This window comes from Tympanuchus pallidicinctus, unplaced genomic scaffold (genome assembly GCF_026119805.1).
Source record: "Tympanuchus pallidicinctus isolate F22 unplaced genomic scaffold, pur_lepc_1.0 scaffold15, whole genome shotgun sequence".
NCBI lineage: Eukaryota > Metazoa > Chordata > Aves > Galliformes > Phasianidae > Tympanuchus > Tympanuchus pallidicinctus.
Window position 1 is genome coordinate 7,420,531 of NW_026294669.1, and position 17,354 is coordinate 7,437,884.

General features: G+C 40.2%; 1 protein-coding gene across 1 annotated transcript in view; it reads left to right on the forward strand.

Moving 5' to 3' along the window:
- The first annotated feature begins 307 nt into the window (after nt 1-307).
- The window catches only part of DPP10 (dipeptidyl peptidase like 10), a 396,750-nt gene continuing 379,703 nt past the window's right edge, over nt 308-17,354 (forward strand). Inside the window, exon 1 of the mRNA XM_052675376.1 lies at nt 308-872. Within this exon, the coding sequence (XP_052531336.1) occupies nt 810-872 (63 nt within the window). The 5' untranslated portion in view covers nt 308-809. The remainder of the gene's footprint in view (nt 873-17,354) is intronic.

Here is a 17,354-nt window from a genome sequence, read left to right on the forward strand (position 1 = left end):
CCCCACTTGAAGGAGCTCAGGCTGACAGCTGGAGTCAGATGAGGGCTACAGGTGTGGCTCAGAGGCCTCACAGCCGTTTGGGGATTTTGTACCCCTGGCAGCAGCAAGCTCCCATCTTGCCCATCTCTCTGCCCTTGCAGGGACAGAATTCCAGATGTGATGCCCACAGCTCTGGGCAGATGCTTAGCTGGGACAAATGCCTACACAGGTGCTCATTGAGCTGCCCAAAGCACAACCAAAAACGTCAAGCAAATCTTCTCTGTTGTGATTTTGTTTCTGCCTCTTTGCAGGGGATGCTGTGTGCCGTATCACGGTCTTCCGGCTATGATTCCAGCTCGGGGCTGCACCTGTGGAGGAGCATTTGGTGGCTGCCGGGGAAAGCTTCCAATCTGCACCCCAACCCAACCCCACAAAAAGTTAGTCGGGCAGAAGCACAGCCAGAGCTGCAATGATTGCGGAGGAGGGGAGAGCGTGGAACCGCTGCAGTGCCTCCCAAAGCCCGGAGGCTGCTGGAATCCCATGTGCGCCGGCGATGGCAGTCACGCCGCTGCTCGCGCCTCTCTGCGCGCTGACGCTCGCGTGCCGCTGCCGGGAGCAGCAGTCAGCCCGAGGGGAGCGGCGGCACCGGAGGGAGCGCTGTGAAGGAACTTTTGGCCGCGAGCCGACTCCGAGCAGCAGAGCGGAGGGCTGAGCTCTGCCAGCAGTTGCACGCTCCGCCAGGGTGAGGCGGCGGCTCGCGGCGGCTCGCGGCGATCCCAACCCGACTCAGCCCGGAACAGCCTCGGGACGCGGAGCGGCAGCCCGGCACCATGAACCAGACGGCGACGGTGTCCCACCACCAGGTGCAGTGCCATTCCTCCAGAGCCGCTAAGGTAAGGCCCGGCCGGGAGGGGTGGGGGGCTCAGGGCGAGAAGAAAGTTCTCCCCGCTCTGCGGTTGGGCGGCTGAGGGGCAGCGGCTGCTCCATCTCTTGTCTCCTGTCCGCGCGCGAAGTTTGCCCGAAGGAGCTGAGGGCTGCAGCCTTCCTAGCAGCGGTGCTCGGGGTAAAGGTTGTTGTTTAAGGGTCCTGCTGGGGGTGGAGTGGCCTTACGCGGAAAGAACGGACCGAGTTGTCACCGGCATAGTGGGCAGGATGGTCTCTCCTCTCTGCCTCTTGCCCCGTGCCCGGCATCCTGCCTTGCGTCGATCTGAAGGTGCTTCTGAGCCTCCGTGCCGCTCTCTGTAACGTGAAATGAAATCCCTAAACAGATTTGTATTCACTGAAAACTGTCGCTGTAGAGATAAGTGCTTTGTTAGTTTTTATTTTCTGGAAATAGCCTGATAACACGGCGACCCTGCATTTGATGATCGATTTCTAGCTGTAAAAATGTAACATAGAGAAACCTTGTGTTTTTAATTTTGTTTCCATAAAATGATGTGAAAGGCTGAGAAGTTTCCCCAAAGCTCTGGGGGGCTGCATGGTTTCAGGGCGCTGGTCCTGTCATGCTGTTGGAGCAAGCAGGCTGTCAGCAGAGCATTATCCAGTTGGGAGCAGATATTGTGAGGAAAGAAAGGATTAGAGGTGTAAAGCTGCTGTTGGCACCATCGTTTCCATATAGGCTGTTTGGCAGTCCATGGCATATGATTAGTAATGAAGGATGCTGTAGGCTTGTGGAAGGAGTGGGATTGAACTGTGGTTCTAATGACCTCTTGGTAACACATAATCTTATTCATCATACCATAAACAGCCAGTTATTTCATGCTGAAATGTGCAAGGTCATTGGGAGTGATGAATTGCTGTTACCCTGGCCCACTTCAAAGACTCAACGTATTTAATGTTACATTGTTTCATCCTCTGTGGATCTGTCCCTGGAAGTATGGGGACTCATGTGAAGTGGTCGTGCTCTGGGCAGCATTCCTCTCCTATGCTTGCTGTAGCCAATGCTAATTTTTCACTGGCAGTAACATTTATTAAATTCACTTGACAGGACTTCTAAGGCAAAGCAACAACAAACAGCAACAGTGAATATCAATATACCATTAAGAAAAAGAACAACAACAAAAAACGCAACTCAGACAAGTCAATAGTCTTCAAAAAGGGAGGACATGAATCAGAGCCTCTGAGACATGAGTCCATTTTACAACCAGCACGGTGATATTGATACCATTAGAAAACCATCTCATTTTTCTGCTCTTAATTCAATGTGTCAGGTGTAAAATGTGCTTGATAAATAGTTTCAAGTGCTTTCACGCTAAGTAGGTAGCTATTGCCAGAGAAAGTCTGTATGATGGGTAGGAGCTGCCCCATGGTAATGAGGGCATCATGTTGGAAATTATTTCTAAACTATGTTATTAGTGATCAGACAGATAGAAATTACATATTAATTGTATCTTGCCAAAAAGCAGCACTGATTCCAGAAATTATGAAAATGAAAGAAAAAAAGGTTACATAAAAACTTCACACCTACTGGAATGAGATTTTTTTTCCCCATTTTGTTATGATTTATGTTTCTCTCCAAACAGAAACGAATGGCATCTCAGCTCCTGTGTGTTATGATTAGTGTAACTTCACTTCACAGTATTTGTTGGAACTTTTGAGCCATCCTACAAAAGCAGTGGGGTACTTGCCAGGATGTGGGCACATGTAGACACTCTTCTCTCATCTGTGCTGACTGAGGGGAGCTGCTTCTGCATCCCAGAACCCAGGGATGGGCTGTGCTGCATCCAGAGTAGTTGTAGTCATACACCGATGAGCTGACAAAGGAAATCCAATGTAACCCAGGGCAAAAAAGCAGCTCAAAGATGCAAAATCTCCTAAAGCTGCCTCTTACCTCTGAGCCTTTTTGCAGCAGAAAGGACCTCATCTCTTACCACCTGGCTGGCACTACTGTGAGTAATGATCCTTCACTCTGAGAGCTGTAACAAAAACTGTTAGGGTCTGGATGGAAACACTAAACACCCGCCTCAGTGCTGTATGGCTGCAGTCTAGAGTCCCCTAGGCAATGAACATGGCTTTATTCTGTATGCTCTCAGTTCCCTGTATCAATGCTGTGAGCAGTTTAGGAGCATCACGCTGCTGCTGAGCACACTGATATTGTACAGATAGCCAAATGGTTGATTGATTGCTTTTTGCCACAGAGGAAATGTCGGTTAAAGGATAGTTTGCCTTGTTGGAGGGAAAAAAAGAAAAAAAGTAACCAAAACCAGGAAAGAATTCTTAGCATTAAAAACTCTTTCAAATCAAACATTTGCACAGAAATTATGGGTATGGCAGAAGAGAAATACTTCTGCCTTGCTTTTAACACAGTCAGGGCTATGATTTGCACTTAACAACAAGAACAAGAAGAGTTAAGCAAATATTTCTGTGGTTTTCCCCATCTCAAATAGTAAAACATTCTCTACCAGCTCATGGCTCTCTGCCTTTATCAACCTCATATCGATCTGGCTGCGAGCTGGATCATGGCAGGAGTTACTAATTGGCATCTCAGAAGCACGTAATTACTGTGTAATATAATACGTATGTTATACCCTTTTACTCTCCCTTCTTTGCCTTCCTTTCACTTTTATTTATTCATTAGCTTTTAGATTGTAAACTATAAAAGGCAAATGCAGATTTGCCCTTAGCAGAAATCCTGCAGCAGCACTCAGCAGCATCTGGGGGACGTTATCAGGAAATTTACATTTTGGATATGTCATAGTCATGTTTTAACAGTAATGAATGAACAGTGCTGTACTGACACTTTCCCTATTGATAGTTAGCACTTATTTAAAAGAGAGTAGCATTTCAGTAATGCTTTTCATGTTGCGATGTCAGGAAACTTCGTGTCTGTATGACCACAGGGCGTGTATGAAAGAGACAGTGTGCATGTGTGGGAATGGTTCAGGTCTATCAGCTTTTTGGGAAATAAATCCCCCAAAACGAGAACAGTTTGAAATCCATTACATCAAAACTGAGTCACTAACAGATAATCTCAGCAAACATACAATTATACATTATCCAGGATAATGTATAACAAAGGGCACAAGGGATATTGTCGGGATGGAAGTTGATGGCAGCTTAATAATATATAAGAAAGCGATACTTTAAAAAGTAATGGACGAGAACATCACCGTGCCAGGTGGTACCAGCTTGTGCCCAGCTGCTGGGAGCATCTGTCTCAAAATCCAGCTGCAGAAGAAAGTAAATATTTCTGTTTTTGTAAGTGTTAGGTGCGTGCCCTTGTTGTATATCTTGTTCCCCAGAATCTCCCTGGAAGTATGTAGCAAGCAGTTAGGGGACACCAATGGTGGAACTTGATAAAAGTGCTCCAGGCACCTTTATGAGTCCTGTTCCATTAAAACATCTTGGGCTCCTCTGCATCCATATCCAGTGAATTGGTTTTGATTGAATTTGGGTTGAGAGGAGGCACTGGTGTGTTTTAATTGTATTTTGCCAGTTGCAGACCTGCTGACAGGTTGTTTGTTGGCTGTTCCTTGCATGTATCAATGGTTAATAGACTTTTCAAAACATTTTACTTTTAATTTCCTTCTCCTTTTGTAAAAGCTTAAAGCCAGTTAGAGAAGAGCTGTTTGGTACTCACGTATATTGAAGTATTTATGTATACTGATTCTGTGCTGTAGATTTTATGCATGTATTATATAGTCACACACATGCATGCCATGGTATTCTAATACATATGCAATTTATAGCTTCTAACTTAACGGCAATGATGGGACTTTAGTGAAAGCACTCATTCTAAAAGTAATACACACAAAAGCACATGAATGCTACAATAAATTGTATTTAATAATAGGTCAGCATTTTCATGGGTTGTAATCATATAATAATTTTCCTACCATAAATCATTACCTTAGAAATACAGCATTAAGTCTGATTCTCTCAAGAACCACTTAAGATATGGTGTCCTTTCAGGAAAGTGTCATCTATCACTCACAGCCCCAAATCACAGGGAAATTCAGCTTTCTCATTCTTTAGTCCAAAACTGTTCTACTATAAACATGTGAAGATAATTATGCACTTACCTTGTTCAGTATTTTGTTCTTAAATTGAGCATGATATGATTTGCATGTTGTCTTCCAACTAAATATGTTTGTAGTAACAGAAACTGAAATAATAAGTTTGCTGGGGAAGTGATGTTCATAGTCATACAGCTTTTTCCGCATACAAAAGTTATCTTGGTATTCTTGGCCCAAATGTAGCTACCTGTGTAGTAGTGGTTTAACACTGTGAGAGGCAGTGGCGATATCGACATTCAGTTCTTATTATCTTCAAAATAATAAATTGTATTGTTTTAAAGTAATGTTTTACTTGATGTAGCTTATAAAAATTACTATTTCAGTAATAACAGTATGCCCATTTCTTCTTGTGAAAGCTTTGGCAATATTTCATAATTCTGTGTCAGTAAGTCAGTGACATTTCTGCTCACGTATTTCTACATATTTTTATGTTAACAAGATTGCAGAGAAATGAAAATGAAGGCTGTTTTGTTAACAGGAACAAGCATTGCTCCTGTGATTTACAGCAGTAGATATGGAGGTGCCTAATAGCTTGCTAAGCATGGACAAATTGATGCTATTATATTAAAGGATAGTGTTTAGGTTACTTTATTTTCCTGCAGCTTCAGAATTTGATATCGTGTACCGTACGATTTCACAACCAAAGCCTGTTAAGCTGAAGGGAAAGTCTCTATGTCAGATGTCACTGCTGGGGGCTGAGTCCCCCTGTGCTGGGGGAAATGGCGACAAGTGACCTGACCCCTCGGTGTGCCCTGCACACCCAAAGCACAAAGAAGCTTTGTTTAAATGCTGTTGGTTTATCAACCTTATTTATGCACTAAGACCTATGGTTTCAGCAATATAAGGCAAGCATCAGTCCCCCAGCTAATTTTTCCCTGGGCGTTAGAGATGAACAGCAGGTTTATATTCTGAAATAAACTTTCTTTTTTTGTGAAATCAATTGCTTAGGCAGGAGAATCCCTGACTTCCCAATTAAGCTATATATCTAAAAGAAATCACTTACTTTCTTCCCTTAAGAGCACTGAACACTTAACTCAGCTTGAAGGCCACATCTGTCTGTCAGTGCAGGATTAATGCCACAAACATTTCTCTTCACGTATGCTGTGGAGGTGACCTGCAGAAGTGAGCATTGCTTTAAAAAATAGCTTTTACAGATCCTCGAGTGAGAACCAAGCCCTACTGCTGATTTTCCTGACTTTCATTTTTTTAAATATATGTGTGTATATATATATGTGTGTGTGTGTGTGTGTATACATACATTTATGTAGCTAAAGGATGGGGTTTGGGCATGGGCTGGGGAATTGCAGAGAAGAGATACACTGAAGCCCACCCAGCATGAGCTGCTGAGCAGCAGGACAAGCAGTGTATCAAATCTCTATCCTAACCTTGCTTCTCCACAAGGGTGGAAGGAAATGGCAGAGCATCGTCTCCTACTGGGACATATTGGTTTCTGCTGCTTGCAAGGATCCTTTTTCCCCTCTCCTGCTAATCTGAACCCATAAAAGCATCTTAGCAGCACTGCAGCAATTGATTAAAAGTTTTCCTGCTGCAATTTATGCATATGTCAATAATCACTTAGTTGACCTTTTCGGTACAGGACTCAGTGTCTAATGGGTGAAGCTGAAAACTGGGACTTGGGGCAGACTCATGTACTGTGTTACTGCTGATGGTAGGAGTGTTCAGCCAGGAAGAGATTAAGCTCCTATTCATTTGAGTTTTCCCATGGAATTAAAGCAAACTGCCATTTAACTGTTTCCCTTCTGGAGGTGGAGGGAAGCTTTCTGCAAATATTTGTAGGTTGTTTGCATAAGAGAGATGCAAGCATCATGCTGGATGAGGCTCTGAGCACCTGATTGAGCTGCAGGTGTCCCTGCTCATTGCAGAGGAGTTGGAACAGATGGCTTTTAAGGGTCTCTTCCAACTCCAGCAATTCCAAGTGAATGACTGTGGCCTTAGTCAGGTCAGGCTGGAAGAGTCAGACTGTGGCTTTGTCCCTGTGCTGCTCTCTAGAGCTATGGGTGGAGGGGAAGGAAGAAAAATGGAAAGGATGACAAGTGCTACAAAAATACAGAGTCAGTCGTAAGAAGAAGAGGAAGAAAAGTGAATGGAAGCACTCCAAAGACCGTGGAGGTGTGCTTGCTGATGGCATGTGCCTGACTCCTGCTTGAGCTGTCTTCATCACACAGGTGTTAGACTCAGTTTGCTCTTTGCTTTCAACTTGGAGACAACAGGACTGTCCACACAGTAAATATTTCTCCCTGATTTTTCAGTCAGAGGTATCTGACTTCTGGAGGTCAATATAATCAAGGATTTGTCTGTTAAAGCCCAAAGAGATGGTACTGATGACTCTTTTTCCCCATGATAACTTTTGAGCTGTGAATTCTTCACACTTGTCTTCAGAAAGATTTCAGTTTGCATTCACAAGCACCTTTTTTTTGTATAGGTTTGGTCTGGAGTTTGAAAAATCTCAGCTTTAAAATTCAACAGCTGTAATGTGTTTTCTGGGAGCGTTAATGTCTCTGAAACTTGATTATGCAAATATTTGCGGAGGGCAAACAAAAGCTCAGTGAAAACAAATCCATAAAATAATTAAGGAAATACTGGTGTTTTTCTGTTTTTATAGTATTTGATCCTCTCTAAATGTTTCCCGACTTCTGCATCTGAAATGAGGTCACATTTACTGAAGAAGTCCATCAAGCAGCTAATGCCTTTTTCAGATACAAACACTTTGGCAATATTTCATAATTCTGAAAACCTTGCCAGCATGCTGTAATGACACTAAGCACTGTTCAAGACTCTTAAGAAATGAGGAAAATCATTTTTAGATAGTTGTTTTATTTAGGTTCCTTGGTTATCAGTGTGCTGCTGTGATTTTCAACACCCAGTGGTTGGTGGTCATACTGGGGAAAGTAAACATCTCATTAATTATAACCAAGCTGCATTGATTTCTCTATTTTGGTAATGATCTTGGAACTGTAGGTGAAGAATTTCACCCAGAGTTGCCAAATCAGGGCACGGGGCAGTTTGGGCCTTCTTTGTGCTGTTTGATGGTTTTGGAAGTCCTTGACTTGGCCGTGTGTACCTGGAACACCTCAAATTGTTGTACGAGACTGGAGTTGCGTGAAGTAAATGTGTCTGCAGTTGCAGGCAAAGTGTTCAGAATAAGCATTCTGTGTCAGACTGTTTGCTGAAGTAACTCTGCTGATGCTGCAAGAGAGCTAGGCCAATCAAGAATTTGGGTCACCCTACCTAAGAAGATTCCTGTAATTAAAACCGCTTTTATGGAACATATCAACCTTTGTATTTGGACTATTTGATAAGGCTTTTAAGTTTCAAGTAATCTATCTCCTTTTCCCCTGAAAAATATTTTTTTTTAATCTCCAAAGCTATAATGATTGAAAATGATTTAGCATCAAATTCTGATACAGAAAAAAGTCCTCACTGCGGGATTTTCAAAAGCAGACTCCTCAGGTTGAGAAAGATTGACAAAAATGCATTTTTTCTGTATGTATGTCACCCTCTAAGTACTCTGAGTTCAAAATAAAGCTGGCATGGGTTACATCCGATAGAAACAAAAATGAGTTTGAGTGAAAAAATCACTTGAGTCTCAAGATTTTTATGTTTCTTTTTTAAACTGTAATCAAAGAAAGTGCTGTATGCTCCCAATTGATGAATGTTGCCCATACTGCAGAAAAAAATGCATTGCAAGGCTTTGGAAAATTGCCTTCAACTGATACAGAGATTTTTGGACAGAATTTTATTTTTAAGCTGCAGTATTATGGAAAACACCGACGATTCTCAATCATTGCTCTTGCTCAGCTCAATTATTTTTTGGAAAATGGTGCAATGTGCTCATTGTTTTCTACTATTTATTCTATCTTGTTTCTGTGGATAAAATAGGCATGTGTATCTGTAACCTGGCGGATCAGTTCTCAATTATGCCGAAGTTTAGAGCGAGGGAGGGAAATTAGTAGCATTACAGTTTAGCACAAATTTTAGTTTCTTTTTAATATCTTCTTCTAGTGACTGCCTGTGTGACCACATTCACACAACTTGCATTTACATTCTAACATTTTAAAATGATGCGTAGAATAGCTATCAGTATAGCTCGTAGTATGTGATAATGTGAGAGTTCTCCAGGGTAGTGCTGTGAATGTTTGATAGTCTCATAATGTCACAACTTAAATTATTGAATAGCTACAATCCTGCTGCAAGAAGTGCAGTGTAGATTAACAGATGTAAAAGAAAACATGTTCCAAATGAAGTAGCTGAGTAAATATGTCTTTTAAGGGTTTGATATAGTAGCTAAGTTTCTGTAAACAAGCAATAAAATATCTTAGAGGAAATATCCCAGAAAAGTTGCATATTGGAACATTGAAAGATAAACGCAAACTGTAAATAAAGGGATGGGAAAGGCTGGCTGTTACTTGAATGTAGTGTGTAGATTCTCTTGGCTTTGTGTCTAATGAAGTTACTACTGAACAGTAATGAACATCTCCTCTGACATGGAGAGCTGTTTTGCATATGGTGGTCATTACAAGATGGATACAAGCTACTTCTTCCATCGAAGACTTCTAATGGAAATGTTTTTGTTGATGTTTTGTAACAGTAAAATGTTGAGATGCTGTAGGTCATTAATCAATTATAAGCACTCAATTCATTAGGGAGTGAGTGCTTTATGAGTGGGGCCAGTCCTGCAAGGTGTCATTGTACACCAAGCACACTGCTTTCTTTTTTCTTCATTGTTGTCTCCAATATTTGAGTTTCCAAGAAAATACCCAGAGAGGGGCTGACTGTCCTCTACCTCTGGGCCTAAAGCTGTCAAATATATGTTTGTAAGCCAAAAGATTTGTGGAAGCATCAAAGTTCTTGTCTGCCAGCTAGTGGTTAAATGCCACTGTTAATGGCTGGGAGCTTTCAAAGTGTAACTAAAGTAGGGCCATGTCAAAAAATGAACCCTTATTTACTTCACAGAGTAGAGAAATGTGACAATTCAAATTACTAGCAATGGCAGCAGGACTGTCGATAAGATCCAGTCCCAGGATCCTGCTTTACTTTGTGCTAACTTTTCTCTATTGTATTTTTCATTCAACTTCCAGCTGAGGACTCTCATGTAGATCAAAAGGTAGTGGTAATGAGCTGAGCTGATGAAACTTTCAAAAGAAGAGGGTAGGAAAAAGATAAAACAGCGTAACTGCTTTCAGTGAGGGGTTTTACTTGAAAATATTAAATTTTAGTTTCTTGGTGTTTTCTCAGTATGACGTTTGAAAATACACTGCAAATTTCCAAGAAAATGAAGATAGTAAGATGTACTGAAACCATACTATTAACTCTTCTAAATTAATTACTTTTTAACATAACTAATTCACTTTTTATGAGTTATGGAGAACACTGATGGCTATGAAAGCTGTATAATAGACCGGCTTTATATGGTTAATAACCTAATCCCAAAGTCAAATGGTCAAATCTCATACTCTTCGGAAGTATCCTTGCATGTGGTTCCCTGACTCAAGTCCTGTAACATTTAGAATTTTCCTTAGGTGACAATTAATGTTTCTGAAGAACACCTTAAGAAATAGTCAAGTTCTTGCCATGTGCCAACAGCGTGAACAGTTAGGAGCAATTAATTCTCTTTCACAGTGGGCATCAAGGCAAAGAAATTGATGTCTCGCTGAAGGCTGCAAAGGAGCTAGTGCTAAAGATGAGAAGACTTTGAGGATTTTTATTTCATTTCAGTGCAATTGAAATACAACAGCTGATATAAAATATTTAGGAGGTAAGGCACTGACAACATTTTGTTTAAACCCTAAGGAAAAGTGGTATCAGAAGAAACTCCACAAAATGAAGGATAGCCTCATGTCACTCCTTCTTTCCCCACTGAATGACAGCTCTCTAGTCATCAGAGACTCATCAGCTGTCTCATCTGGGTGGAGACCATTTTATTCCTTAGCAGAATTCCTCATTTGTACTAATTATCTGCTTTGTGTGTAAATAATCATTTTGCGCCCTTATGCTGTATGTCTGACTTAACAGGTTCTTTGCTCATGGTAACGGAAGAAGCATTGCACATCTTTGTGATCAGGTCAAACCCCCATCTAGTTCATTTTTAAGACCAGTATCAAAAGTCTCTCTCTTTTTTTTTTTTTTTTTTTTTTTTTTTTTTTTAAGATAACAGAGTAACTGGACAAGTGAGTTCTGCATTCCCATATTAAAATACATTTATGTGGTTTAAGTGAGTTAACTGTCTCTAAAATAAATCATACCTGAACTGGACAGGCCAGTGGTGGGAAAAATATATCACCCTCCTCCTCAAAACCTGAATGGCTTTCAAAACTTCACCTAGAATTGAGTGTGTTGCCAAATTTTCAGGTGAGCCATGGGTCAGCTTTAAGCTCTCAGGCAAAGCATAGAATAGTGCTCATGCATTTTTCCCCAGTTCTCATTACCCAAATTATTAGCAGCTGAGTCCCTTTTTTTATCTGGTGCAGCAAAAGTGCAGCTTTTTTTTTGTACAAGCAAAAGAAGAATTGCTTGTAGCTGGGTTTCCTCCAGCTCATGTGTCTCAGTGAGAACTCTGCTGGGCTGTGGTGGGTGGGCAGTGCTTGTGCATGGGAGAAGTCAAAACAAATGTCTTTTGAGGTTACTTACTTTTCACTACTACTATGTGAAACTTGCATATAAGCATTATGCTTCAAAATTACCACTTCTCCTCTAGTTTCCTATATGAATTTATTTCTGGTCTTCATCAATAGTGGTTTTGGCAATCCAAATGAATTTTGTGAATCAGATTATTTCACGTAATGTCCCTAGGTAACTTTAATGGATTTTTCAAAAACAATATCCTAATGAATAATGTTCAGCATTTTTTGAGCAAAATATTTTTTTTTTTTTTTTTTTTTTTAGTGTTTCAGCCAGGTTTTGTATTATTTGCATTCACCTGTTCTGAAGAGAGAATATGATCAGAAATAAGGAGGAAGTAAGTTCTATATATAAAGTATAATAGTGGAGGGGATGGAGAGCAAAGGAGAGATTAAAAAAGTAAGCAAGAAATCAAATGAAAATCTTCCCTATCCAACCACATTTGATTGATTTGCTTGTCTTCCAGTGACAAATGCCACAGAGTTGGAAAATCTGTCTGGCGAAGTCTCCACTGGAAGAGTTTGAATTATGTTTATTAATAATGTAGTTTTATATTTAGTGTCGACTTAAAAAGATTTTGCACTTCTTCCCCTGAAGGCAAGATATGATCCAAGTTGCATGATGAAATGAAAGGTGTTGTAGGTGTTGTTGAGTATAATCAATGTGTGCCATGCAATCTTATTAGGCAACTTTTGGGCCTATTGGATACATCATCTCTCTGCAGAATACTGAACGTGCTGGAGGAATACAAAACTTCTGTAATGCATGCTATAGTAGCATGCAGATAAAATATGGGTCTTTCAGCTCATTAACATAACACAAAACAGTGGGTGAATTTATGGTTTTGTGTGTGACAACTCCCACTGATTTCTTCTCCTTAATCACATTTAACTAGGTGGCTCTTGGGTGATGAAGATCAGTAGTTTGACAGGTGGGACAGTCTTAATGTTCTCTGGGTGAGGTCTGCTCTGGAGGTTGCCCAGGGCTGGAAATTAGGTCTTCTGCAGCTAAACCTAAAGTGGTGCTCGTGTGGGCAGGGAGCAATAGAGCTGATGGCCCTCTGCAGAACTCCTGGCTTCTGAGGAGGGAAAGGCTGGCATGAAGGCTGGGGTGGTGATGGGACAGGGCTGGAGGTACAAACTGTGGGAAGGGGAACCACTGGACTTGAATGCCATGTCATGTATCGTTAAACTGAAAGTCTGCAAAAGTCTTTCTAAAATGGATGCTTATATTAAAAAATAGAAGTTGCTATTCTGATGAGCTGTTTTGAAAAACAGAAGAGAAATTCATTAGGGGAAAAATGAAGGAAATCTTGCCCTTTTTATATTAATATTTCAGTTAAATATTTATAAATAGAAGCTTCTAAGTTGTACTTTGAAGCCAGATTGTTTCATAGATATGTGTTACAACAGCCAAACATTTTAACATCCTAAATCCTTTAAATAGGTCTGACAGTTCATAAGCAAAATAAAGTTTGTACATCAGATCTGTCTTTGACATGCAGCAAGCATTTTCTTGATAATTTGGGTTATTTAAACTTTCTACAATGCAAATTCTAGAATGCAGTCTCACAGAAGGCTAAATTAGCTTGAAAAACAGAGGTCATATCAAAGCTGGCGTAGAGCTGTAGCTTGCTGTTTTCAGCTTTTTGTTTTTTGTAAATAAAAAATCTGCAGAAATGAAAAGTCCTTCAGCTCAGGAATGCTTACAGTAGAAACTGATTTGAGAATTCTTTCAGTTGTGGCAATAATAGATGCTTTTCCTTCCTTTTCTCTCCTTCCCTTTCTTCCTTCCTAGGTTGTTGGCTGGGGTATGAAGCAGCCATAGCTATTGCAAGTGAAGAGTCAGGGAGTTCATCTGTGGTACGACTTCCTTCTCTGATAGAGGGCTTGCAAAAAAAATATATATTTAAAAAAAAAATAGAAAGATCCAAGCTTTTACACTGTGTATGAGGATGTACTATTCCACTGGGTTCTGCTATGCCTGTTCTCCACAGATCAAGATTTGAAAAAATGCTGGGCTAGCTTATCTCAGAGGCCATAAAGTCCAAAGAGTGAGCACTATCTCCCATGGAGATTTATTTAGATTTAAAGATATTTAAAAGGGGTGAGAAGAGTTCAACATAGATTTTTATGAAGAATTGTTTCAGAGTTCTTGTATGTTTTACATTGGGTCTTTTAGAACTGTAAGTTTTCTATTTTCGTCTAAAATTGAAATGGGTCTTTACATAGAAGTTGTTAATATAGATTCATGCATGTGAAAATCAAATGGTAGAGAATTTGTCTTGAATTTAAAGTGCATTTCATGATCCAGTTGAAAGGTTCGATATTGCATCCTTTGATATGGTCATCAAGCTGATACAAACCAAGGGTAGAATGAGTAGCATTTGCTTCAGTAGCAATCCCACATTACTTCTCACTGCTAAGATTCAGAGTAGTGTGACACCAAAAACTAATGCTTCTCTGACTTGACTTAGGGGCAGGACTTGACTTAAAATGGGACGTAAATTGAGATATACTAAGAAAAGCACAGGGGATAAAAACATCATGTGTTTTGAGCATGGGTTATTCTGATAACTGTTCAAAGTAGGAATTGTCTGTATACTTTACATTTTTGAAGACTTAGAGATTTAAAGGCTGTAAATATTTCATTTTTTGCTCTAAAATGAACAAGAAATCTCAAAGCTGGTTGTGTAACTCAGACATGACAGCCTGTTCCTCTGACTTAATGCTGTGGGGCATGAGGAGACATCATAAAATCACAGAATCATAGAATGGCGTGGATTGAAAAGGACCACAATGATCATCTAGTTTCAACCCCCTTGCTATATATGCAGGGTCACCAACCACCAGACCAGGCTGCCCAGAGCCACATCCAGTCTAGCCTTGAATGCCTCTTAAAAGTAAATACTCCTTCTTTTTCCATCTTCCTCATCTATTTGTTTGTTGGGTGAAAGTGGCAGCAGAAGACTTACAAGCTTTTCAGAAGTGGAGCAGAAGAGTGTTGCAGTCAAAAACCACTCTGAAACTTTAATACTGCCAGGTATCTTCTAAAGGCAAGGCACTGCTCATGAATAGTCACCTCATTTCTTTAGATGCACTCCCATGACAGTCCTGAGGATATTTTTAGTTAGTTTTTCACTGGAAACTGGAGACTTCAGAAACTAGAAGCAATATTTTGTATTCCTCTGATGAAAACGGCGTAATTTTTCAGCTTCTGATCAGTATTTAACATTGGTATTAGATTGAGTCTATTTTTCTCCCTCATCTGGCTTCTTAAGGTGGCATGAACAAGTGCTGATGTTCCTTGCAGCTGTATCTGCTTGAGCCCATCCAGCCCCTTGTGCAAACCTGCCTTGTCTCTGCCTGGCAAGTGTACAGGAAACTAATTGTTTTTTTTTTTTTTTTTAATTAATTTATTTTATTTTATTTTATTTTATTTTGAGAAACAAATGATGTTCAAAAGAAGTTGAGCATCTGTGCACTGTGTTCTCTTCTGTAAAGGGGAAAAGTCATGTAAGTTAATGTTGGAAAAGAAGGAATTGCCTACACTGTGTAACTCTGCATTAGTATGTGCATTACAATTCAGATAGTTGGAATATTTCATCAGAAATAGCAAAAATTTTCAACAGCAACAGGATTTGTACAGAAGCAGATAATGCAGGCACGGCTGTAAGGGGCATATTGGGCAGTACTCAGCAGCTGTCCAGGGAGGCAAAACTGAAGGTGAGTTTTTCAAGCAGATTAATAATGGCATATATATAATCTTTAATAAGCCTTTAATTACAAAGATGCCTAATTTTGCCTACTGCAAAGCTGTGCTCTGGAATATCTGGAAGTCATGCTTATGCATGAGCAGCAGAGACAGGCAAATAGGATGAGCTGCAGGCAGACGGAGACTTCAGCACAAAAATCCTTCCAACAATGGAATACTTGCAAATAATGTATTACCTCTCCATGAGGAATTTGTGGTGGAATTAGCAACCAGGTCACCAAACTGAGTTTTTGTCCCAAGCTGGCCTGTTGCTTTAGAAGAGATGTGTGGCTTGTGCCTTTGCCTCCCCCGTGCTGCTCTGCAGAAGGCTGTCATTAGTGATTACAACTTTCATGTCTTTAATTACTGAGATGCTTTAATTCAATCTGATACAAAATGAATTTAAGGCTCTATGAATTCTTATTCCAGCTTTTTTTTTTTTTTTTTTTTTTTTGTTAATAGTTTCATAACAGAGAGTGAGATCTAGTTTACTGCGAACCTTCCAGAAGTTGGCAACTGTCAGGGGGTTTGGGCTCATTTTTGACCAAGGCAATTTGTCTTTATGGGAAACTACATGGTAATTTGAGGTTCTGGAGGAGTTTGCTATTAGTAATTTATTTCATGTGAGAAAGGAAAGCCCAGGATATAAATTTTTTTCAGGTTACTGCTATTTTTTAGCCAAAGTCAGTAATTGCTTCTGCTTACAAGGGTCCTCCTAAATAGCTCTATCTACATGCTAAACAGCAAAGAAAATAGATGCAGAGAGGGAAATGATTTATGAAGATTGTAAGTGGATTGATGGTGAGGCCAGTAGTACCTCTGGACTGCACACAATACTTTTTCTCTTCTATCACATCCAGTCCAAAGCTTTCACAGGCCTGCCTGTCCTTCTGCTTAGATGGGTACAAGCAGTGCTGATGTTTATTATATGTAAATGGACATAAAAACAGGGAAGAAATGGCCCCTAACCCTGAGCAGATCATCATAAAAGACAAGAGGGACAGGACATGAGTATCCAGTGTCATTTGGGATAGTTTGGGGTTTCTGAAGTATCCCTTTGGTTAGTGCCTATAGGAGTTCCATGTCCTTTTGGGTCATCAGCTGGACGCCAACCTTGGGACCTCCAAGTGCAAAAAATGATCTTAAGTATGTTTAACTACTTTGTTATCTCCGTGAATGTCCTATTAATGCAGAAGGAGGTGTTTGCAAGAAAACGGTTGTCACACAGTCATGTCATTCTCATAAAGGTTTAAGGGGTGATAGTCTTTCAAGGTAGCTTTGTTGATGCTCACCTGGAACTGTCTGGCTAGGGAGATAGCATTAATTTATGTTCAGGATTGTAACGCGTATAAACAAAAAGATTTTCCTAAATGCAGTTAAATGGCATCATCATGTAGGCTCACTAATGCGAAATAACAATCTGATTATCTTCCTTTTCTCTTGCGGCATTCATATTGATCTAACACAAAAGCAGGGGCCAAATAAAGAGCAGCAATGAGTTAAGTATAACTCATCCTCTTAGTTAAGCAGTTCAAGAATGAAAGAAGTGCTTATCTGGAGTCAGAGCTGCAACTGTCTGTAAATTGCTTAAAGTAATGCCCTTGATGCATTAGAAGCATGCATTTAATTTTGCTTAAAATATGGATGCTTAGCTTTGAAATGCAAAGAATCTTTCACAGCATAGAAATGATTATAGAACAGCACAACTAAAGATACTGACAATCATTATTTTGTTGTGCCCAACAATGATATTATGCTTTACACCCCTATTTCACCTGCCAGACAAAAGGGAGATGGTTGGGCTTGCTGGAAAATGCCAAGAAATCGATGTACAAATTAGTAAGGGTATTTTCCTTTAAAGGTCTTGCTTCAGGAGGGAAATCTAAGCTCCCTAGTGTACTTGAGAAGACTGAGAAATCAAAATTACCCATTGAGTGAGAGACTACTCAGAGGTAGTTAGAATATATT